The sequence below is a fragment of the Anguilla rostrata genome, chromosome 8 (genome assembly GCF_018555375.3).
Source record: "Anguilla rostrata isolate EN2019 chromosome 8, ASM1855537v3, whole genome shotgun sequence".
Lineage (NCBI taxonomy): Eukaryota > Metazoa > Chordata > Actinopteri > Anguilliformes > Anguillidae > Anguilla > Anguilla rostrata.
The window spans coordinates 40,670,402-40,696,617 of NC_057940.1; the positions used below are offsets into that span (position 1 = coordinate 40,670,402).

Consider the following 26,216-nt stretch of genomic DNA (forward strand, 5'->3'; position numbering starts at 1 on the left):
TAGCAATTAATCTCAACAAAGTTTGAAGAAAGGACTTAAAAATAACAAGGCACACAAGCAATACCAAGTATCGGGTGGTGCAGGAGGCAATTCAGTTGACGTTAGTGTGTGTTTAAGCAAAAAATGAATTTTAGGGTGCTTTCAACACGGCCTGTTTGGGACCCTGGTTGAACCTAATCGATCTGACCACGCTTCCAGTCCTCATGTGCTATGGCTCTGCAGAGTAAATGACCTGGAAGCCTTCCACTGTGTAACTGCAAGAGGGAGCCCCCAGCTTATCTGTGCCCCCTCCCCCTACATCAGCATCGGACACAGGGATTCCTCTAATGCTCACAAGACCACTCTGACAGAAAATTGGCGGCCCCAAGTGACCAGACATATCTTAATGGAACAATTAGAGCAACACACAGCATTTCTAAAACATTATTTTAATTCTATTTTTTTCCTGGGCATGCTGTTTCATCACACTGCGATATCAATACAAGACGGTGCAAAAATGCTAGCTCAGAAATAACGTGGTGTTCATCCTCGGGCTCATCAACACAGCTCAATTTTATGATCAGGTAATATTTGTTTTATTGAGTTTTGTTGTCTTAATAAACTTTTTGTGAGGTTTAATATAAACTTCAAATCCCCCCTCCCCAATTTGAAACCATTTGTTTACAAAAAAAAAACAATTAAAAATTAGCCTAAGATCAATGGCTGCTGCTGAATAATGGTGTAACATAATGAGAAAGTAATGACTTCTATTATTGTCTAACACCTCACAGTTAAATGCACAAGTATCAAAACAATGCCACAGTTTTTGTTGGCTCTACTCCAGGACATTGGATTTGAATGGAAACAATGAATACATTACATTTGTTAAATATGTTAAAGTACGGACTTTCAGCTTTAATTTGAGGGTATCTATATGCAAATTAATTGATTTGTGTAGGAATTACAGCCCTTTTTAATACATAGTCCCTCTGTTTTTGTTGTGACTCTTACTTAATTAATCAATTACAGCAGTTAATACACAGTTAACTCTGTTCACCCAGTTACTTGGGTCTGAACTGAGGGTTAATTTTAAGGTGAAAAACCCAGCAGAGCTTGCAGCTCTCCAGGACCAGTATTGCAGATTCCTTCTGCATGGCAAAATAAAAACTCATATGAAAGGTGAGACATTAATAATCAGTGATCATAATTATGCCCTAAAACTTGCGAAAATGTATCCGGATATAGAATTCACCAGTAACAAACGGTTCTTCATACAATCTGTTTCCTCCTCTGCTAAGGAAAATTCACATCTTTACTTGCACACGTCGGGGCTATCTCTTCTGAACACATGAGTTTGCAAAATTTTACACAAGAGAATCTGAATAAAACAACTGACTTAAGCACTGCAGCCTGGGACCAGCCTTCATACAGCTGTGAATAAGAAGTGGTGTTTCAAAAGAATAATTCAGATCAGGCAGGATAACCACCTTCCCAAACTGAATATAGCTGCAGTGGTTAAATAAGTTTTTTATGAGCAGCTGGGCCCACCTCCAGTAGTGACTCACTGTCATGATGTGGGATCGTGGTGTTCTGTCACTGTGGTTGTGTACAGCTTGGTAGAGTTAATAAAGCACTCATTTTCAAAGGGATGCTGTCAGTTTGACAATACAGCAGGTGCTACTGAAAGGAAGATGGATTAGGCTTTGAAATGAGGTGTATTGTAGCTTTGTGTGGAGCAGACACATTCAACTAAAAATGAAAGTGCCTTTTCCAAGATAGGTCAGACACATGGCATAAAGGAATATGCTATATAAGCTTTTAAATGTTACATAGATAAGGTATAAAGGTAAACATACAAGGTTCCAACATACATAGGTAAACATACAGTTCCAACAGCAATTAGCCCATTGTAAAGCGTGCTGTAAGGTTGTTAAAAAAGGATGGTCAAATATTTAAATATATTAAAATATATAAATATATATCAAATGTTAATGGCTTTCTGTGAAGCAAACTACAGTACACAAGATGCCAACAGTGATTAATCAAACTAATCTAATTAAACTAATCCTAGTTCTAAATCCAGAATCCTACATGATTTGTTTTACAATGGAAATAAATATATTGAACATACAGTAAACAATTTATAAACAAATACGGTAAACAATGCCAGAATGGATACATAAGGAGTTACTTAACAAAAATAAATAATCACTATATGCTAATCTGTTTAGCTGATATATTATCTCAACTAAGCATCCTCCAACATATTCCATCAACTTTCACAGGAACCTTCAGGAAGTCTATCGCAGCTCGAAAAATTAAAGGATTGAAACTTGGCATTATAGCATAAACACATAAGGCAGCAATTCACTGATCTTGGAAGCTACAAGCCACATAGCAAACACAGTTTCTTTGGATGGATATCAGAACATAAATGTTCCTGTTTGACACATATACAATACACTGACTCTTTATAGACCAGGTCTATAATCAAATATATTGGGATTTTTAAAGATCCTTCAAAAATGTATCTGAATAAATAAATCTGTCAGAACTACCATTGGACTCAGTATTGTCTTTATTGTAGAACACAAAATCTGAGCAAGTGTCATGGGAAATGAAGTCTCATATGGACTGGTGTTGGGCCTTGCAGTCCAATTCTAAAATAATCCAGACATGAATAGGATCCAGATCTTGACTGTTAATGGGCAAACACCATATAAAGACAGTTACAATTAAACAGCATGTGCATTTTACCACGGTGAAAAAGTCAACTTCGAATTTTGCCGGGATTTATGGGGGAATCAGTGACTTCATGGCTGAACTCAATGCAGTGATAGCTACAGTGTAGTTGCATCTTTAGTAATTTGTTGTTATTGAGCTTTTTTAAACTTTTCATATTCAACTTTATTTTTTAAAGAATTTTACTGATTCACTTAGATATTCTGTTGCTAACATGTTTTAAAGGTATAAAAAGGGTTGGGGAGGTGGATAATCTAATTACCTAAAGATCAGACTGAAATGGCTAAAAGCTAATATGACTGAATTGCCTGTCATTTTTTATAAATGATCTGCATGTTCTTCCATATTCAGTAGTTCATGTAGAAGTCAATTATACAGGTGTAAGAGATGCATCAAGTCAAAGGTTAGCATTAATCATTTCCCCGATGAAGGCCAGATAATGCAGTCCAGCCAGCAGCTGGTTTTGCAAGATCAGCAGAGGAAACATTGTTGAGCAATTTTTCCTTGTCATCTTGGGAATCATTCTAGAGGTGAACTTGAGATGATGACAAATTTTGATTGTTATGGACAAGGGACAACTCTTAATTACAGTGCTGTTTTTAATGTGTGTGATACTGACTTCAGAATGCAGCCGTCACATGTATCAATAAGGCAGAGATTAAATAATGGACATGTGTCATACCGTAATTACCCACAGCAGCAGCATCACAGCAGAACCTAATTTAATATTTTATTATATTCCTAATTATGAAATATTTAGAGCCTAGAAAAAGTGACTTTCCTCTTCAAATCCCTTAGATTCTTATTGAAGCAGAAAAATTATTTCTTCTCAGATAGATACTAGCTGTGAAATATGCTGAAGCCTACAATATTGAGTAGGCCCCCTTGTCTTTAAAGGTGCAGTGTGTAAGTTCGGAAAAGCAAGCAAGAGAGAGCTGTATGTTTTGAAAAAATATGTACCACCACCTCACACCCCTTCTCCTCAGCTCTCCCTCTAAAGCCCCTCCCACCAAACACATGCACGTACGCTACCTGGCATCTGGGTACTGGAGAAAGAGGATATATGTGACCCCTTCTATCATAATCAGTATAAATCGATGTTTATGTCAAAAAATGTTCATTTTTGGCAGTTTTAGGATTTAATCTAATTTTAGAAGAACAATCTCTTGGCTTTCATAATCTGTATGTCTTAATGCCAAATTCAGAGTAAAAATTTCAACAGTTTTGAAGCTTTGAAATGTAAGATTACAGTCCCAGAGTTTTGCATCTTTTGGAAGCTAGCCTGCTTAGCAACTGTCACCCGTGACACAATAACCTCAGCTGCTTTTGTGGCTACAGACCAATGGGTTTCCTGTGATTTTACTCAAAAAATGTCTTGGCCTTCATGATCTGCACGTCTTCCTGTCAAATTCAGTGTAAAATATAGTTTTAAAGGTTTTAAACATAAAATGACAAGCTAGCACCGAAGTTTCGTTTGACTACTGAGACCATAGCTACAGCCATTTGTCACCAGTCACGCTTAGTGACTGCATTGTGCCCTGGCTTTCATTATCTGTATGTCTTAATGTCAAATTCAGAGTAAAAATATACTTTAACAAGGTACTACGGGAGTTTTGCGTTGTTTGGAGGTCGAGATTATAGCACTGTCTCTGCAGTATTTCTTCTCTGCTCTTAACTGTATAGCCCCGCCCTACCTGCTCTGGCAGCGCTGTGACAGGCAGTTTGCAAAGCCTCCTTGCAGAGAGTTGTCCTGTTTGGCTGTTAAGATTCAGGCACTGATACATTTTCAGTGGCTGATTACAGAGCCCGGGGCAGTCAGAGAGACCAGATTTTTTTTCTTAGAGCTTTTAATTTATTTATATCTGTCAGGATGTGAAGGAAATTCAAGCAAATTAACAAAAGCGTTCCAAAACAAAATTACATACTGCATCTTTAAGTGCTGCAGTGTGCTGGTGTGTAGTTGAATCCAAATCTAATTCACTACTTAACTGGATCAGTGTAGAGACTTAAGCCTCTTGTGTGCATCTCCTAATTTGAGGAGGCCATGCTCCTAAGCATAATCAATGCTAGAATGCATTCTTATCCCTATCACTTCTGTCTCAGTTCTACCATATCAATTCATATGCTTTTCTATAAAGACAAAGGGTAGGTTACAGTTAAAACAGGGTACTCCAGAGATCCTGTCACTTGTTTAGACATGTTTATATAATGTGCAAATGTGTTTACTAGTATTATTGTCTTTAACAAGTGTGAAGATGGTTACATTAGGTATCAGAATCATATCATTGTACATGTTTATGTGAAGTGTATGTACTTTAGTACTTGCTTGCTAATTCAGAATTTATGTAGTACTCAATAAGCCATAGCACAGTTTAGGAGACAATAATGTTCATCATAACCCAAAGAAGATTTGCATGGATTCATATGTGTCTACAAACAGCAGCTGTCTCCCGTATCCACATACATGTGCATATGAGCTTGTGTCCACGACGTGCGTTTCTCACCTGACCACACCCTGCGTGTTCCTCAGGACGGTTGCGGCGAAGCTCTGGGTGACCCCTACCAGACTGGTCCCGTCCACCTCCACAATCTGGTCATTAACCTTGATCCTGCGGCACGGGAATCAGTCTCAGGTCAGAAATGACAAGGCCAGCAAAATGCTGAGCAAGCATCGCTTGATTAGCCAGCTTCCGTTCCATGCATAGATCAGTCAGGAACTGTCTATGTTTGAGGGCTGTTATCACACCATGAATCTAGTCTGATTTTTTAACATGGCTCTGGTATCACCACGGCCATTATTTTGAACAGTGGGCTATAAATGACAAACCTCCACAGAATGTTAAAGATAACTGACACTCGGGGTCCAATGACCACAATGCCCAGTGGTGGTAAACTTTAATTGAAACGCCCAACAGACAGAAGAAATTAGCTTCAGAAGCCTGTATGCTAGCGGGAACGAGTCATGTAGTGCCCGAGGCTTGCGACAGCCCTGCGGCTAATCGAAGGAAACGAACGCTATTTGATGGTGCTGGTCCGGGGTCTGGGAAGCTGGGGGATTCAAAATTGCAAACAGCAGAGAAGAATAACAATCGCATTTCCGAAATCGAAGCACTCATTAAGAGGAAGAAGATTTGATAATGACAAAGCCATCATTTCAGAGACCAATTTCCGTACCTCCTCAGATAATCTGAATATGTCATTGTGTTTAAATCAAGTAGCACCCACAGCAACCAACAGGAAAACACATATATAAACACACATATAAAAACATTCACATACACAAATAAAAACGTATTATCATTACTGGTAGTATTACTATTGAGTTAGAACACGGACAAATGGGTCCAACTTTTTGCAGCACATAAATTCATTCCTTGTTAAATATTATTTATTATTGGCCACAATTTTTCCTCTTTGTTTGAATTTTAAATGCCTAATCACATTTAAGATGATTTGGGAAAGTGCTAGCAAGTACACACTACTTCCTCTGAAGAGCATTCTGCCAGCTCTTGCTCATTTTCAGTTCTTCTTAGAAACAGAAAAAAACAGAGAGTCCACTTCCTGTACGCAGTGAAACGGGGGCAGTCCACCAGCTGAAAACCTCTATTACATAACATTTTATTTGTCAGGTTGGCACCACAAGTCCTTCTGTGGGGCTGGGACCACAATAATGGCACAGTTCCGTTTTAATATCTGACCATGGGAGGCCATCTAGCAGCCCACAGGAACCACATTTATTAATTTGCATTCACTGCAAGCTAGCGCAAAAACCTTTCAATGTTTCCAATTGGCTACAAACATTTACAGGCCAGAAACCTGACATGACTTGACCTGCTTAAGCTAGCACTACAATTACTCCACACTGCTCTTTCCTGTGGCACAACCCGGTTCCTGCCAGCCAGAGATTTAATAATGGAGGCAAAGTTCGAACAGCTAATGTTTTCCATTCAGACCAACCAGCCTGCTAATAGTGCTTCTGTCAATACACTGCAATACTTCTTGCTCAATGCCCACAAGTGTTCTGCATGATCAGGAGCTCCACAAAAACAAACAATATTTTCCTGTATCAAGCTCTTCAACTGTTTAATTATTCAACAGAACGTTCACTGTTTACAGTGACATTTATTCATTTAGCCAGCTCATCTGATCCAGATCATCTGATTCCACAGAACAGTGCACGGCAAGATAAGCATCAGTACAGATGCATAAATTGTTTGCAACACAATGAAAATGCAAAGTATACCAATATAAAATGCTGCTATATTAAACATATGGTCATGCAAAAGTGCTGCAAATTCCTGTGTTGTACATTTGAGATATTTAGCAGACACTGTCATCCAGAGCAGTTCACAAAGTTTGCTTTCTTTGCATGCAATCCATTTGTACGTTTGGATATTTTTACTGAAGCAATGGCAGTTAAATACCATGCTGAAGGGTACAGCAGTGCTCCACTTGGGAATCAAACCTACAGCCTACAAGTTGCAAGTCCATTTCTCTCACCACTGTGTTACACTACTGCTATACTACAGTTTTAGTGTAACCCCCCAGGACTGATTCCTGTTACATTTCTGTGGCTGTGATAATCCCCTATTTAGTCTTGTCAGTGATTGGCTGGTTCGTCGCCTCCGAAACGTCTGAAAGCTTTGCTCCTGTCCTCCCTGCTCTAATCCCCACCCCTGGCGCTCTGTAAATCCTTGGCTCCCTGGGGGGGGGGTTGGCAGACAGCGAGCGAGCGCCCTTACCTGCCGTCTCTCTCGGCGGCCCCTCCCTCGATGACGGTCTTGACGAAAATCCCCAGCTTCTCCAGGCCGGCATCGGCACCCACGCCCATTCCGATGATGCTGATCCCCAACCCGTCATCGTCTGAGCACAGCCCATAAACAACAGCTTCAGTGTGTGTGTATGTGTGTGTGTATGTGTGCATCTGTGTCCGTGTGTATGTGCACTGAAGTGTGTGAGTCTGTGTGAGTGTTAGTTTTCGAGTTTACGTGTGTGTGTGTGTGTGTGTGTGCGCATGTGGGCACACGTGTGTGTGTGTGTGCGCTTATGTCATAAACAGCTTTCTGAAAGTGGATAAATGGATGAATAAACAGACACAGATACTGTGGATGTGTGCATGCATTCTGACACTGTTATATTTACATCATCAATGATATGTGTTTTTCCTCCAAGCTAAATGAGTCATGGCACAGAATCACAACTCAAGCAGAGCCCTCAGCAGAGACCTGATGCAAAGCAGGCAATGTCAGACATGTTCGGTCACGCTAGGATGCTGTGTGGGTGGAACAGGTGAAAGTAGACGAGTTTACCTTTTTCAAGCTCGACAGGGAAAAGTTCCAGCTTTTCCACTCTCTTTTCCAGCTCGTACTCTGCGGATGAAGCCACGGGATCCACCTCCTCGTTTCTCCGATCGTAATCCTCATTCGAGTACGTGTTAAAAACCTGGACACACAAAATGAACAGCTCCAATGAACAAGGCCGCATTATCATTACTTGACATAGTTGTGCTTTTAATGGGAGACCATCAATTACAGACCAGGGCTATTCAACTGGCCTCACAAGAGGTACATTTGGCCCGCCACAGACAGACATACTCTCGTCCCTTTAGAAAAAAAAGCATCTTGCCTGCATCTGCACACTGTCTGCATACCTCCCACTAATGACAGAATATTAACTAACAGTTAGCACAATTTAAAAACCATCTACTTCATTTACAGACATGTATGTACAGTACATATTAATATCAGATGGTAAAGACAAAGAGGTTGCATAGCGATCAATAATTTTTTTAAACTCCTCGTTCGGCTCTTGCCTTCCTTAAGGGTGTGCACCCTTAAGTCTAAACAGCAGGTGGAAAATGTTAGGCCTGGATGCATTACTTTTAAAAAGATGTAGCCCCCATGAGGAAAGAGCTGAATATCTCCACCGTAGACCACCACGAATCATATGTACGTGTCTTTGTCCTGCAGCAATTTTGCCCCAAACACCCAGAGGTAATTAGAAATGAGATTAACGGCTAATGCTGTGGCTCTTGATTTGTGAGCAGGAAGGCCACAACTTCATTCATCTCCTGAAATGTAAACAGCCACTTAAATTAATATCAGCAGAACCGATTTTCTGTCCTCTCCGCTGGTAGGGGCTGCCATGCGCCGTTGGGTCACTAATGACTAATGACCAGACCAGAGAATCTCCTCCATCTTCCATGTTACTGTAGACACGCAACTGTAATCATCTTCTCGCTAACAAGAGCATTATGCACTATAATATGGTATTCCTATTGCTCACCATTTAATGTCAATTGAATCCATGGAAAGGAAAGGAATTCATATGAGCATAGTTTTACAGTAAAATACAACCAAGGCCACAAACACAGAGAAACTGAAGTCAGCAGCTAGATCATGCCTTACTGCTGAACCATGGCAATGTAGGAGAGCTCCCCACAAAAGCTTTATCTCAGTAAAATTCACATCATCAATCATTTAGTGTCATAAACAATGCGCTTATTTACCACGCAAACGATTGCACCACTGGGCTGTGAATTAGCACTACTGGTATGAAACAGGCTTTGAATCAATCTGTGTTCTGGCTTTCTGAGGAACAAGCACAAAACTGTCCAGACCCACAGCACACCTGTACAAAGTGTCATGAGTAAAACTTGGCTAACTATATAGCTAGATAGCTATGGCATTTCCTCATCTCTGTAACGTTATTTGTTGTCCTCCGTGTGTCCATACATCTGTATCGGTGGTACGCGCTAACTAGGTTAACTGAAGTAGGCGAAACAATAACATGTTAGGGTTAGCTAAAGTAACGTTAGGCAATAAAGCTGTGCTTAAAAATCTTGTGCCGTTCGAAGTGATGATTTTGGGAGATGCACCTGCGCATGCGTCCCAGCAAACGTCCCTCTCAGGTTGTCCATGAGTGAGTGAGTGAGTGAGTGACCACAATTTGCCATGCATAGCCCATGGCGGCCGTTCCTGCGCACCATGGGAAAAAGACCTGACAGTGTTTGACCTTGAGGGTGTTTGGTGTCATGTGGGGTTTGAAACTCTGCCAATAGGTGTGCCTTCCCCCGCTATAAAGAATGGAGAAAGCGCTCTGTTTGCACCTCAGTTTTGACAGCCCCACAAGGGCCTCCACTGCAGAGTCCGGGGATGGGGGGGTTTGGGGGGGTGTCACATGACTTCCTGTGCGCCAGGAGGGGCCTCCGCAAGAAAGAGACAGAGACAAACCTTCTGGGCGGAGGAGTTTCGCGGTGGAGGAAGTGCAACCGCCTCTCTTAGATTTAGTCACCGCGGCACTGCAGCCTCCCCGATGCTGCTGCTGTTGGCTGCCGCTCAAGCCCAGACAAACGTCTGCAAGCGATTGACACACCCACATGTACAGGCTCATACAGCACAGTGCACCTCCACCACCACCTCAAACTAGGCCTTGAAGACCTCCTGTTTCACATGGGGGATCAATGTCCTCTGTCAGTGTACTTAACGTGCTGCTTCTGCGCTGTCTTCCTAACCGATCTGTACCACAACTGGACTGCTCTGTGAGACCATGGTCAGGCTGGTTTCCTTTCACGCCATGCCGCTTAGACTTCTGCTTGTGGATTTTTCCCCCTCTACTCCTATGTCACTGAAACTGACTTGATTTCTGCCAAAGAACATTCTATTTAGAATTTTATGTAAAGTTCATCAACTCTCCTGCAATAAACAAAGAAACTGGATTTTTTAATTTAGCAAGCATATTAAGGAATCCAAGCAATGAATTAATGATCTAAATGTCAAATATTTGTGTAAATGAAAATTCAGCCATGCCTCCAATTAACGTAAGTGTAATGGAGATCTATACCTGGATGACAAACCAATACCTGAATGTCAGGCTGTCTGAAGCAACCATATTTTACCTACAAGCCAAAACCTGCATCTTTCTGTAACCCTGAGTAGTTCTACTGTACACTGTACCCCTCCCACTCTGCCAAGACGCTTTGTATTGCCACACAATCTCTACAGAAAGCAGATGGTTAGCCCATGCATGCTCTACATCCTTCCTTCATCCTTACTCAAGAATGTGTTATGCTTTCTGGTGCCATATTAAAATTTGAAGCAACTTTACTTTCAATGTTCATCATACAAAGCTGCCCATCTGGTTAGTCTGTGGAAGAAGCCTGCTATAGACCAAGAATCACAAGTAGGATCTCTGTCTCACAGTGATATCTTTCCGAAGACACACAGGTTGCTAGAAATTAGTATAACATCAGCGCTCTTGATTTATGAGTGGGACTTCATTCATCTCTTCAAATATAAACAGCCACTTCAATTCATATCAGAGCCAGAGATATGTGGTCCACTCCAATGTGAAGGGCTGCCACGTGCAGTCACTGATGACACTTCAGATGGACATCTTCACCAGCCAAGACACAGGGACCAGAGAATCTCCTGCATCTTCTAGTCTGCCAAGAGCCGTCTCATTCCCACAGAGAATGGGACCGTTTTGGACAGTTCCTGGTGCTATATTACAACTAGAATGTTTCCATTCCAAGAGCACAGAAACAGACCTTTAAATATATAAAGAATACAAAGCTGACCATCTGGTGAGTTTGCAGAATCTCTCATACCCACTTTGATAGCAAGCTCTTTTTCACCCTCAGCATCTCGTCAGTGACCAGCTTCTGTTGCTAGTCTTCAGATACACAAATAGAAAGCTCCTGGCCCTCACCACCTACTCAACACAGCTGCTGGTCCAGGCCCTGGTCCAGCTACTTCCACTTGGATAACCACAGATCTTCTGTGACTGACTGGTGTTTAGTTAAAACATGTCCATGGCTTGCTACTCCCCCTCAGCCTTTTGTTATTGGCTATTGATCCCAGACTGTACAACATCTAAGACCTGGATGATTCAGCCCTCTACCAGGCTGTCAAAGGCAGTCAACTATACCTGCAATCCATCTGTAGACCTGATAGAATCTCTCCGCTCAGTTACCTTTCTCATCTTAACAGGCCCTCTCAGTAGCTGAACATCCCAAAATCACATCAGAATTTCACCCTTCTTATAGTACCAAAAGTATTCCCCTAAATGGATGCTTGTTAAGAACTACAATATGTGTACATGCTTATGTAATGTTACCTTTATTATCATTGTCGAGATAAAAATGCATTGAGAACATGACAACAGTCGCATACTGTACTTAATCACTGTTTTTCAACACAATAGTCAGTTGCTGATGTTCTCTGAGCCATTCTGTGTTGCTCTATGATAAGCTATTCTGTGTTTCCCTTGTTACAATTAGTGCATCTTGTCTTGATGGTCTTTGAAGTCATTCTAGATACTGGATAAACAGTGACACAGACCAGTGGCCAGAAGCTGGCTCTGGAGGATAAGAGAAATTAAGGAATCCTAGTGGACAGGTACCTGCTCTGGTGACTGGTTTGGACTGTAAGTAAGGGAATGTATCAAACCAAGCTGTAAATGAAACATAGCAACATATCATTTATCTTTTTTTGTATCATGATAGTCTAATGCAATTTCCTTGCAAAAACGGTATGATTTCATTATCAGAATGACAGCAATACCCTTATTTGCCATCTGTCATAGAACCACACCATGTTCAGTTTCTGTTTTGTTTTTTTGAACCTGGTTCCCAGTTTCTGGACCATGTGTACTTTGGCAATGTTACAGTCATCAGTCTTTTGAGTCTGTCTTATTCTAATCATTAGGGTGTACCATTTCAAAATATCATGGACATGGGTGGTTACTACTGTATATAAGGTATTGAATGGCATAGCCATCCGCCAGGCAGACATTTTGTTGACAGCAGTAAATATGTTTATAAGCTCATGAGATGAGGTGGTGAGCGATGAGGTTTTGACTGTCGTAAATCAGCTTGGAAATTTAGTAACACACACCGCCGCTATACGAGGAGATGAGGTTTTGATTGGAGAAAGACAGCTGGGAGATTCAGTAACACACACCGCTGCGATACGGGGGAGTGCCGATCAGGGAGGCATTCGTGCTGTTTGCCAAACCCCAAGATTCTGAGCCAGCACAACTACAGACGCATGATGGCTCCCACTGCTCCGCGCTTCTACCTTATCTTGCCCCATCAGCCCAGTTCTGCCGCTGCAATCCCCCTCTCTGTCTAAAGCAGGGGACTGATGCTGCTGACGGCTGACATCCAAAAAACACAGAGCCACGTGCCCGTCTTTCTATCATCAACCATGTAATGTAAATGTGATGTAAATGTATCATCAACCAGCTTTTCAAATCGTTCCTTCAATTCGATATGCACTGTATATTATACAGTACAGCGGCCTCAGACGTATTTCTGTATATGAATTTTAATACATTTGCAAACATTTCTAAAAACGTGCTTTCACTTTGTCATTATGGGGTACTGTGTGTAAACTGATGCCAAAATGAAATCCAGAACAGAACAAATTTTGGAAAAAAAGTGAAGGGGTCTGAATATTTTCCGAAGCCAATGTATGTACTGTATTTGTGCACTTAAGCCAGTCTCACTCCATGAAGGGGCTGCTGTAGGGCTTCTTGTCAAGGGAAAGCACTAGTCCTCCTTCTGATCCAGAACTTGTGTGTGTCAGTACTGACTGTGACTGGTGTTGCGTCAGAAGACGCACAGCACCACAGAGCAAGGAAGGGATGTCACTCTGCAGGTGTTTAACCCCACTTCATGAAGGAAGAGCGCCTCCTCTGGTTGATCCGGTGCCCGCTGTCCGCCCGCGCCAACCGCGCGGAAACTGCAGCCCTCTGTCATAATGGCTGCTGTCACATTTAAAAAAGCAGAGCGAGGGTGAATGTGCTTCCGAGGACATGCATGCTTGTCTGCTCTCCCCAAGTTTATGGCAGAGGCTCTCAGCAGCCGGGAGGGCATATCGGCGTTCCAAATTGAGAGACGAGTAAAAAAAAAGGGGGTGATTGATCTACGCATTAATCTTTCTCTGAACGCTTTCGCCGCTCGCCGCATCGCAGGATTCCTGAGTCATTAACAATGAGAGGAAGGAGACGGGGTTTCTTCAGGCCAACGCCGCCTCGTGAGCACCGCGCTCGACAAACACGCTTTACCGCACGCGGTTCTCCTCCACGCCGCACATTTCCCCCGGCAGCCCTGTCCCGGGATTCTGTTTGAGAATGTTCTCCACAAGCCCGGCTGTCTTGTCCCGGGATTCTGTTGAGAAGCTCAGAGCCGCCGCTTCTTTAAGTTTCACACCGCTGCGGGGATTCTGTTTGAGAATGTTCTCCACGAGCCGGGGCTGCTGGCTGTGCACTGGCTCAAGAGGACCACCCAGTTTCGAGGACCGCAGAAGAGTGAGAGTTCATCTGCCAGGCTCACGCCCAAGCTCGCACTCTCACTCCCACTTCCACAAAATGGTCTTTTTCAACTCTTCCTCAGTAACCCCCGCGGTAAAGAGAAGTCTCTTCTTCAGCATTTGTGGTATTTCCCTGCAGCCCTGCTTTTTAAAGCATGCCATATTCAACTGATTTTGAAAAAGGCGGGGTGGTGGGCCTGAGGGGGCTCCCCTGCCTGAGGACGCCACAGCACGCCATCTGCTATTACACCCAGCCACCTCTTCCGTGGGTATCAAACGCCACTTTGTGCCTTGCCCTGCCAGAAAGTAGGTGCCACGCTGTTTCAGAGCAGAGGGACAAGCGGGCCCTGGCGGCGTGGCCCTTTAAGAGTTTGGGGCTTTTGCAGTGTGCCAGTGCATCTTTTCAGCACGTTGAAAACCGCAGCGTACGTTTCCCTCAACCGAGCTACATTCTCTTGACTGTGTGTGGACTCACAAACAGTTTTTTCCCTCAGGCCATCAGGCTTCTCAACCAGCAACATAAATCCCTGGGATCACATTGATCACATGTCCTCCTGTGTATGCTATGTACGTTCAATGTACAATCTTATGCACATATTCATCAGCACTCTACTATAATGGTTATTTTAATAATTTAATACTCCTATTCCCATTGTCCATATCCCCCATCTGACAGGACGAAATACTATTTTGTTAAATTTACACTATGTTTAATATATGTGTATTTTATTATGTGAGATATTTTCATAATTGTTAGTATTTTATATTGTTGCTCTGCTTCTACGTAGTTGCTGCCTGCCATGTCACAAGAATTTCTTTGCTCAGAATGACCTGTGTTATACTGTGCACTTGACAAATAAAAACACTTTGACTTTGACTGAATGTGTTAAAAATAAAGAGTTAGCTTCAAACTATGATGACACATGCATCTTAAAGTTTTGTGTTTCAATTTACAGTATGTCATTTTTCTGTGTTGGCTCTCACATTGGAGCGGAGCGCATATCTGATGTTCATATTCTTCAGGCATCAGTAAGGACAGAAATACATTTTTTAGCATTCTAGTTTGACAAGTCAGACTCTAGTGAGAGAGGATATTTTGGTGAATGTGAAATGTGTAGAACTTGCAACTGCACCAAAAAAAGCCAGCTTTTCCATCTGTGTCTGCCGACCTTTTGACATCCGGGACAGAAAAAAAAAACAGAATTGAGAAATTTGCTTCGGATTTTTTTTTTCACGCAACAAATTGCTGACTCTGTAGGTGGCTTATCTGCCAAAGAATGCATTTTCAAATCCTGTTATGGTAGATTATAATTGGGTGCCATGACTCCAGCCAACAAATGGCCCACGTGTGCGGCAAGAGGGAGCTCTTTCAGAGCAGAGGCAAAGAATAAACGGACGAAAACAACAACGGATTCTTTCATTCCACACACTCTTTTCACCGAACTCACGTGGGCAATGTCTTTTCACACATGACTCCAACTACGCACAATGTAAAGTTTCCATCCCCCAAGCCAAATCAAATTATTCAGTAGCAACATGAAGCTTCATGGTACATTATTCATAATACAATAATGATATTGCTAACAATAACACTGGTTTTCATGCATTACTAACAGAAAATACATTTTTATTATTATTATTATTATTATTAGATGCCCATATCCAGGACAACAACAGCTTTCAATGTTTACCATTTCACTACAGAGCCTTGTATATTTCATAACCAATTCATAAAGGTGGGTTTGTACTGAAGCTATTTAGGTGAACTACCTGCTGATTATCTGAGTGATTATCTGTATTGTACATATGCCAGCTATGTCCCGCGAACCTGGGCACATAACCCAGCGCTCCAGTCAATACCCCGCAGGCTGCCGTACATCTGACTGTGCGGCTGGTCTAACTGGCGAGCCAAATTCTCAGCTGGGGAAGGGGAACGCGCTTCGCCACAATGCAGGCCACTGTGGCACTTTCTGAATGCTCCCGCCTGCAGCCGGGCACGCTCTCAGAACAATGCGGGATGCTTCAGCGGGCTGATATCATATCAGGAGGGTGGAACGCCTGATACGGACCGTCGGAATCGACCGGGTTCAGACCGCCACGGCAGTTTTGTGTTTCCTGAATCGTTAAAAATTCAGCCAAGAAGGTCAGATGTCGGCGAAATGATCAAAACAAAACCACCCCGGTTATTAATAATGCACGGGGAAGGACGCGGCTAACGGTATTGATAATGGCGTTGCGGTCTGGGCCTAAAATGAAACCCTCGGGACCTGCTTTCAGTTCCCTCTCGGTGATGGAAAATGACCTCACATGACAGACGTTACACGACAGCGTGTCCGTTCACCACGATTGGTGGAACATCTGTGCAGCGTGATCGAGGCTGCTTCACCATTGAAATCTGATCTCGTACAGTTTTCTACAACTTTGAATTTGACAGCAACATAAGCAGTTAGTGAGCCATTGTGCGTTCATACATAGACACAAATCTTTCATAATATCCCAGAAGACTGACTTGAATAATGTCTCGCTCAAGCATTTAGTGACAGCTTTAAAGAGCCAAGGACATGTTCTAAACACATAAGGATAAGAGCTCCACAAAACCCTCAAATTTCATTAGGTGCACATTAGGTAACCTCAGTACAAGCTTCTTGGAGCCACAGAAATGAATGCTTGACTGCAGAATACAACACAACAACGACTCAAGGCCAAGAGAATGACCTATAAACTTTATTTTGAATAAAGTTGGAGTGGGATTTGAAAATCTCTACAGCCTTAATGCAGACTTTCTAAAATACGAAAATAACTACATTAATAACTGCTCCCAACATGAAAGTGCCAAATGCAGCGGCCAGCCAAAGAATTAGTTTCCAGAGTGGATGCACCCTAGGGTTCAGTTTTGAGTTACCGACTGTGCCAGCGCCAACTGTGACCAATGGCCCACAAGCCTAATTGGTCACAGCGTTGCCCAGGGAGCGTCTTTGGCTAGCAGGGTTGTTGTTAGATCATTGTCCAAGAGCAGCTCACCTGACCACTCAGACTGTGCTGTGCATGAAGCACACTCCTCCAATGGGTGGCAGAACTGGTGGGCAGCAGAGGAAAGAAGAAGCCAGTGGCTGGCAGAACACCAAACTGACAAAGCACATCGCAGCCATGAGATTTATATGACTGAGCATATCAAAGTGGGAGAAAAGCAAAGGCCTGCGATTCATTTTCTAGCTCAAAGGACAGAAATATCAAAGGGCAAAATGTAGGCCTATGTTGTACTATTTGTAGGACATAGAGATTCCGTAATTAGGCTCTTTAAGAACAGTGAATGTTCATGCAACTGAAACTATAGCTCTGACTATTCTTATTATTCAAAAACCTGGCACTTACATGCTTGCATCCTGTTGTATACTGTTTAGCATGATGCTTTATGATCCTACTTAATGTATAATTTATTCTTCTGTAACCCTGCCCTTGCAATGCATAAATTATGACGAGCACTTTACAGTAGTAAAATGGATTTTATGATTGTATTGATTGGTAAAGCATGACATAGCTTAGCTCTTCAACAGTCAAACATTAACAGTAGTACCCCACAAGCCAGAGAAGCAGTTTGGATCATCTGTTCAGGGCTTCCTTATTGTTCCTTCAGCAAGGCTGGTGGTGAATTCTTTGAAATTACTCCCAATTTTTTAAAGCGATTTTAAAAACATGGTAACTTTGCATGCTTATGCTTTATCTTGTAGGCACTGTACAACGTATTGTATACTGTGTTGTATATATTGTCTGTTGTTCTGATGCCTGTTTTTTTTTTAAATTTGAACTCAGGACATTGCATGAAAAACACGATGTGAATTATTATTATTATTATTATTATTATTATTATTATTATTATTATTATTATTATTATGACTTTACATATCCTACCATGTTGGCCCTGTAAGTCACTCTTGCTAAGAGAATCCACCAGTGTGTTTGACACACCATTCTGCGCAATGTGTTTATCATGTGACAGGGAGCGTGACAGGACAGGGCCCTTCTGAAGGAGCGTGCGCAGCTCGGCACTGAGGGACCGGCCCTCCGTCTCTCCGCTCGGCCACAGAACGGCCTCCCCAGCAGGAGGGGAGTCAGAACCCAGAGCCAGAGCCCCACACCGCACCGCACCGCACCATACCATGCCACGCCGGCCTGTACAATCAGATCCACAGGTTCGATCCCGGGCTGTCCGTCACAAACATCGCCCTCAGAGTTCAGAGTTCAACCCACAGGGTTTGGGTCTGGAAGCTTGTGAAATCAGTAAAAAGGCGATCTGATAATTTGACCACACTGCATTTAAAGCACGCCAACAGACTGAAAATATCCCTGCAATATTAGTAAGAGCATGCGTTTCCTTTTTTAATCAATAGTCTCATTTTTGCATAATAGAACCTTATCATGGAAATTACATTACAAGTGGGGAAATTACATTATTAAAACAATGTTTGGTATCTTTTATGTTATTTTGTGTTAGTGTTTTATATTTACTTTATTTAATGAATTGGAGTTTATTGAATGCTGCGAGCACCAAAAGGAAGGCATGTTTCTCAAGCCTTCAGATGGAGAGGATTTCCATCGGTAGTGACATGCAAGTTTAACATTTGTGAGGAATTCTAACTTTTTCAAAATGAAAAAAAAAAAACATTTAGTGCTTTATCACTACAAGTACTGTATGAGAGCCTGCTTGGATGACAGTCTGCAAAAGATTTCTATATTAATTAAAGTTTTAACAGCTTAGATTTTGAAATGATTCATTGGCTTTGAGAGACACCAAGAAATATCACCAAAGTAATTATTAAGTAACATTAACCAGATCATTTCATTTCAAGTGCTTTGGCTTTGTCTTTTCCCTAGTCAAACCGTAAGGGTCTTCTTCGGGGTTATCCCAGTACAAGGATATCTTCTGTAATACGTTAATGATATGTAATATGTTTCTTTCAGAATTCCTAAGAATAGTCAGAGATTAGAGCTCTTTTTGTTCATCCCACATTTGGAAAATTCCTGCCTCAGTTATATATTCCACCACACCTTGCCTGGAAGAAAAATACCTGATGCTATTCTATAATTGTGCTCACAGAATAAGATGAAAATAAGAAATTTACACAGAATAAATGGGTAATTTACCTTCTCTCTAATTGCCCAATCAGCATTGATGTTGGTCTTCCCTGAAGGCATACATCCTGACTAGTATTACCGATCCAAAAAACGTTCATGCATCATCAAACATGTGCAAAATGGAAAGCATTGCTGGTCCCAGAGATTTTTGTATTGTTCAATTGCTATACATCACACCAGCTACATTACAGCCTTGGATCACTGAGACCTGTATAATAAGTTGATAATTAGTGAGCTAAACCTCAAATTAATTTTGCATAGCATGGGAATATGATCTGATTAAGGTATTCTAAGAATATAAAATATGCTAAAAATGTACGGGGAGTTGCTGACCTTTTTCTTCAAGCTACACTCACCATGCGGTGACTTTCAAACGATTTCAGTTTTGTCAGGGATTAGCGATTTAACACCACTTTTTGTGAAAAAAGTAGGGCGACGGGCTCCAGTCCATTGCTCAGTGTTGATAAGATCAATTTCAAACCTGCGGACTTGTGGCTTGTATTGCTTTTGATCCACAAAACAAAAGCCTGTTAGCTACGACCAAAAACATATAGTGCAGTAGTAAACAACTTATATTTTACAGGGGGTTTCAGTACAGTTAATACTACTTAGACATGGCACAAAAATAAAGGTCCCAGTGTGCCACTGCACAATCTATATACATATACTTGTATATCCTGCCATTACCTGCTGACCTCACACCACTAACCAATGCTGAAAATGGCAGCATATTACTGGTGGTATGGGCCAATTTACACAGCCTCAGTCTACACAGTACACTGCTTCCTCATGGTAAGGGGCTTAACAGAATGGAAACAGGTTCCCCATTAGCACTGGAATACCCCCTGATGTCTTATGATTGAACAATTGGTGATAGATGAACATTTTATATATTATGGTGAATATTCCATTTTTATGCATAAGAGCTAATTATCAAAACATATTAAATTTTGTGATGGCAATGTGCAGTTAATTTAACACGTAAGTAAATAGCACTTAGCACACAAATATGTTAGTTATGGACCCCTCTGGATTCAGATGGATAGAGATTTTTTACAGCCCCTAAAAAATGATACGAAGTGCAAGGTCATTCAAATAATTTCAAAAGAAGAAAGAAGGAACCTAATCTCCTGGCAGGTGGTAATTATCAATTCCTCCACAGCCAGAAATCAGTAAACGAATATCTCCACATCCATATCACCGCTATTTCACACCTGGAGATGGGATCCTTGTGAAATGGGAGTTAGCAGGATTAAAAATGGAAAGCGTTCAATGTGCCAGGACTGTGGAAGTGCGAAAATCAACTGGGAGCACTGCCAGCTGACTCACTCACAGGTCACCGTTCCTGTGCACTCTCCCCAGTAGGCAATAACTGGCTTCAAACAGCAAGTCAGGGCACAGCCAGCTTCACTACTTAAAATGCAAGGCCATGAGCAAGCCGTTTGAGTTATTTACTGTAGCTTATGACATAGGGATATTCAAAGATTCTTGTTCTGTTCAAGGATCAAATTAACACTTAAAACTGTAGCTTGAAATGTACAAATGTCAGGGGAAAGAGATGACACAATGCCACTAAAAGTCAGATAATTTCACAAATACAACATTATAACAGGGGGTGAGTTAAATGAGAGGAAACTCTTGAAGTGGGTGTGCTTCTGGGTATTTTCAGGCCCACACAACTGACCCTGGATCAGCTGTAGAGGAGAACCTATCTCTACCAGAGTAAGTTAATGTGCAGTAAGACTGCTCCATGCACATACTATTTCTAAGTTCCATTTAAAGACACATTTTAAAGAACCAATTTGATTAGTTCCAAGTGTCTGCATTAAATAGTATGCTTCTTATGTAACAAGAAAATGACTAAATATAGATCCTTTGAAGGCGAAATAATACCTGAACTGGAGAAATAGTGTGCAGGTATCCTCAGATAGTTTCTCTTTGGAAACAACTTCATTTTTAAGAATAATAAAAGCAAGAAGACTTACTGTCATTGGAGCTGTACTAAATCTTATTTTTCTGCCCTTAGGGACGTCTTCTTCCTCCTCCTCAGGTAAGCCAGCGATCTCCTTTATGTCTGAGCCTGGGTCGAAATAAGCGGCGTCATCGCCATACGCTTCGTCTTCGAGATCTGTGCAACTTTCGCCCCAGCCTTGGTAACAAGCGTCACCGTCGGCGTTGAATATGACCCTCTCGTTGCCACTGTATTCCTCACTGGGTTCTTTAGGTTCGCCGCCGGTGACCTGAGTCGAATTCTCCGCCTGGCGGCCTCCTGTGGCTTCGTTTGTCTCGCCGGCTGCTGCGTCAGGTGTGGTCTCGGTGCAAACGGAGGCCGTGCGCACTGGCGAGTCCGTGCTGACACCCACAGCTTCCGTGGACGTGACCGTCCCCGCGTGCCTCAGCCGGTGGGCTTCCTCGTACTTGTCCGAAACGGCGGCGTCCCTTTCCTCGCTCCTCCCGTCCCCGGGCTCCTCCCCTTTCTGCGGGGGCGCCTCCGGGAACCCCGGCCCGGCGTCCACCGCCTCCGACAGCGGGCTGGGGCTGAGGAGGTCCTCCGAGGACGAGGACACGGGGAGCGTGGGCCGCCCGCCGCGGTGCCTGCGACCGGCGCGCGACGGCGACTGGAGGGAGCTGCCGTCGTCCTCGCTCAGGTCGCCGGGGCGGTGGAACCCGTCCGGGGAGCACAGGGCCCGCCCGCTGGCGCTCCTGCGGAAAGCGCCGGCCTGGTGCTGGTCGGCGTTCTCGAACACGGCGCTGAGCTGGCTCACCGTGGGCGACGCGGCCTCCGTCCTGGAGCACAGGCTGTCCAGGGAGTCGTTGCTGCCCCTGTTGGAGCGCGGCCCCCTCCACTCGTCCAGGTGCTCGTGCGAGCCTCTCTTGTCCCGGCTGGAGGCGTAGACCGGGGACTGCGAGGCCCCCCTCTGTTCGAAAAGCTTCCTGGTCTCTGAGAACTTTGAGTGGGTGCCGCTCGCTCGCTCGCTGACCGTGGGCTGGAGCTTGATGACCGAGCCGTCCGCCCGGTTGACAAAGTTGGTAGGCTTCCTCAGCTTCTGGGGCGAGGCCTCCTCTCCCACATTAGTTTTCGATGAGGGCACTGGGCCGTCAGTCCCCATCTGCATGAACATGTTTTTAATCCGGCTGACGTGGGTGCCGTACTGCCTGCCCCGTGGCTGCTTGGCGCGCTCCGGGTCTTTCTGCTTCGGGTCCCCATCCTGCCTGGGCTGGTCGAAGGCCTTCTTCAAGGCCTGGAACTCGGCCCTGTAGGCGTTCCGATGAGGCGAGGCACTCCGGAGGTTGGAACGCTCCCCCGAAGCCTCCGTCTTCAACATGTTTGTTTTAAAGGCGGAGGAGATGTCAGCATCGCTGGGTTTACATATCACATCTTCCCATCATCCAGCCTCTCACATTTTGCTCAGGGGGAACATAATATCTACAATAATTCAAGAAATATATGTTAGAAATACGACAATATGTATTACATCACACTTGCCTCATCCATTGAAAAGAAAAGAAAGTCATGCTTATTTCAGAAATTAATACTTAAATGTAAAATACCACACCGTATCATCACTGAATGCATTTACGAGGAATAAGACTCTGAAATTTAACGAAAAACTATCTTTTACGCAAAGCTCGTGGATAAATTGGACTGTGAAAGTGTCAAGACATTCCGATTATGACATACTCAGTCTTCCAAAAAATAAAATGAACTTGATCCACATTCTGCAGTCTGGAGTCCACACTGATTGATTTTCCCATTTCATTTGAGGCACCGCTTGGTCTGATTCTCCTGCGCCTCCCCATTGAATTCTGCATAATCATCTATGTATGAAGCCAAAGCCTCCGATCTGCTTATAAGCACAAATGACAAACACGTATTTCGGGATATACCTCTTTCCTAAATAATGACGGACGACAAGATCAACAAACACGATATACTTTAAACAGACAACCATAAATTCTCATAGCGCACAAAGATTTTACTGGGAATTTTTATAACATGCTGCGTTACTTCGGTTATAACAAGGCGAACATATGGACCTTTGTGACCATTGTCAGACCTTCGAGATTTTAAAAGATCGTGGTTAAATACCTGTACAGTATGTGATGCCAAAAACAAGCACTGAACAGCGTTTCCGATATGCTGCAAACATAGGTTCTGAACCATTGGCTATACTGAAAATGCACTATAACGGACGCCGGCGAAACGTTTACATCTCAGCCTCCGAATTTATCTCGGGGATGTTTTAAGTATTTGCAGATACGGTCTGCATATCATCAGCAAAATTAAAAAGGTCGGAGATGCATGTCCCCAGCTGTTGTTGCGTAGCATCGTTCACCAGATGCAAGTCACAGAAACGTCAAATTGCAACATTCTGCAAGCGTAGGCTGCCCTCTGTTTTCAACGTTGAAATGGAAAAATAAGGATTATAAATAATATGTTTACGAATTGCCACAGTGGTAACAATCAAGTTTTATAAAACATCAAATCTAACTCTGATCGTTGCATTCAATACAGGGTCAACTTTAAAATTGCAGACAGTAAAAATAGCGACGCATAACATGCAATGAGTCAGAGTATGGTACAGTGAACAAACAGCGAATAGACGCAAATCGACTCGTAGAGCATATTAAATGACAGCCAGCGACATTTCAAACAAATTGTAGTTACGTATGCTGTAAAACAGACACTCTGCATTTCCTATTAATTCAGATCATATATTTAGCCGTGTACATGCAACTGCCAACCTATTAAGTAAGTATTCAAAAAAGAAGAAGTTAACTATAGCCTACTGTCTATAGCTGTTGCTACAATGATCAAAACAAAAGCGTCACTTACGTGCTTTGCCTCGTTCAAAGGAGATGCTATGATAAATGTTTAATATCCCAAAAGGGCATATTTTGTGGTAGAGTTCAAATGTAGAATAATGTGTACATAGTAAATACACTCCTAGTACACACTTTCATTTAGCCGCGTCCATTTCCTCTACAAGTCATAGTCTACTATCCCTCCAATTGAAACAATTTGACATACAAGCCCTAGTCTGAGCACCGCTAGACAACGCCATTGCAGGCAATTGTTGACACGGCCACCCGCACAATAGGGGTGTCAGTAAAATGTAACATTCTGTATTTTTCAGTGGAATAAACATGGTAATAGATTCCGGTAAATATTATCTACGACTATTATTTAGTTTGAAAAATTCATATTGTTTGCTTTTAAAAATAATCATCGCCCCAAATATTTACAGACGCGTGACAGGTGTTATACCTTCTGCTTACCAATGGTTTGTTCCATAAATCTGCACGGAGATGTTCTAACGAACTGCAGTCTAGAATAATAACAGCACAATAATTTATCTGGACTAAATATGTTGCAAAATTAAAATATATATGTACTGAGCATAACGTGAGCTGTTTGCAAATATTCTATATTAATTTCACTGTTTACCAATGTAAAATTAACCAACGCTGTTTTAATTTTTTCAATGCAGCGTAGTGGCAGAGCACATCTTGCAAATAACCTACGTCTGCGATTTAGAATTTAATTTAATAACATGCTATACCTGCATCTACAGTGTATGCTTTAAAAAATAGTTACAGTATTAGGCTACACCATGACTAGAAATGCAGGGACTTCAAGGTTGTGTTGTTGCCTACTCATGTGCTCTAATCCAGGACACAGGACAAATAGTTTGCTTTTACATAAAATAGGCTACGTTTCCAGTATGATGTAAAATGTTTAGAACAGTTTAAAATGCATTTAACGGTTAGCTGAAAGTATTCGTTTTCATCAGATAATGGTTATTTACTCAAACACTGTGCTTCGACCTGGGCTGAAAATAAAAATTATACATTACAACAAGATACTTAACCAACGTGAAGTTCAATCCTAGATCAAGGCTAATATGGGTCTGGTATACACCATGTAACATAATTAAATACATAGCTAAATGTGTTCCATGTGGATCTCTTTGAAGATAATGTGAGACCAATAAAATGGGACTGTTCTATGAAAATGCTCCATAAAAAAAGTGGAATGTTGGAAACCTTAGTTAAAACATGGAACGCTGAAGGAGGCATGTGACATAGTCGGGTCTGAAAGAAAGCTTTGTCAAACAAGTGTAATGGGTTTGCTCCTTCTCAGCCAGTGGGGTAAGCTTCTACAATGGCAGCAGCATTGAAAAAATATTGTTAAAAAAATACACTGCTAAAAAGATTAAAACATATAGGATTACACTGGAGAAGGATTATACTGGGGGCACATTTGTGAGACCCAAAATTAGTTCAGCTTTGGGGTAGGAGCTGGTGAAGTAGTTAGAATAATGTAGGCTATTGAGATAATATGCGGCTAGCGTATAACTCAAGCAGATTGAGAGGTTAAAAATTCTGTTTACATTTCACTTCCCATACAGTGACTAAAATGGGAACATTCCATCTTGTGCATATTTCACAATGAGTATGACATCCGCACAGAATATTTGCATTGTTTTTTTTTTTCTGCAAAGATTCTGTGAATGCGGAATCCCCATATATTGTATGATATGTGACTGCTTCCCCACTTCACTACAACCTACAGTCTGATGATGTTGCTAAGCAACCTAAAAATAATCTTACAAAAAAGACCTGCTTCTCTCCAGAGCAGAAAATGAAGACAGTGTGGCAAATTTACTCCTACAGGAATATTTCATCTAAATTCGACAAGAACAAGAATAAAAAATAATAAATAAAGAGTAGGCACACAGTAAAATGTCTAGTGATAATTCAACTGTAACAGTGCTTATTCAACTTCAGCAGATAACATTTGGGGCCAAACTGTTTGAGATGAATTAACACTGTTAAAGTTTAAATAACACTGGACTTTTAGCGGTGTAGCTGTTCACTTTGCAACACACCAAGACATGCAATCTCGTGAATTCAGGATACCTGTATAGTCAAATGCTTGTGACATCAAGGAACAAGATGAACTTCACAGTGCTAGAATACGACTTTCCTTCCATCAGAAAATGAACTTTCACTGACAAAGGGAAACACTACGCAGATTTTTGA

The 26,216-nt window shown here is 42.2% G+C and overlaps 1 protein-coding gene across 9 annotated transcripts in view; it reads right to left on the reverse strand.

Moving 5' to 3' along the window:
• The window catches only part of ppp1r9a (protein phosphatase 1, regulatory subunit 9A), a 53,965-nt gene extending 29,722 nt beyond the window's left edge, over positions 1-24,243 (reverse strand). For 3 of the 9 annotated variants that reach the window (XM_064348253.1, XM_064348254.1, XM_064348251.1), the window contains exons 1-5: positions 24,007-24,243; positions 21,155-22,596; positions 8,031-8,163; positions 7,464-7,584; positions 5,226-5,330 (exon numbers count right to left, since the gene is read on the reverse strand). In XM_064348253.1, the coding sequence (XP_064204323.1) occupies positions 5,226-5,330; positions 7,464-7,584; positions 8,031-8,163; positions 21,155-22,495 (1,700 nt within the window). In that variant the 5' untranslated portion in view covers positions 22,496-22,596; positions 24,007-24,243. Of the gene's footprint in view, positions 1-5,225; positions 5,331-7,463; positions 7,585-8,030; positions 8,164-21,154; positions 22,597-22,851; positions 23,015-24,006 lie in introns of all 9 variants that reach the window. The other 6 variants (XM_064348257.1, XM_064348256.1, XM_064348255.1 and 3 more) reach the window with 3 other exon arrangements.
• Between the last annotated feature and the right edge of the window lie 1,973 nt (positions 24,244-26,216).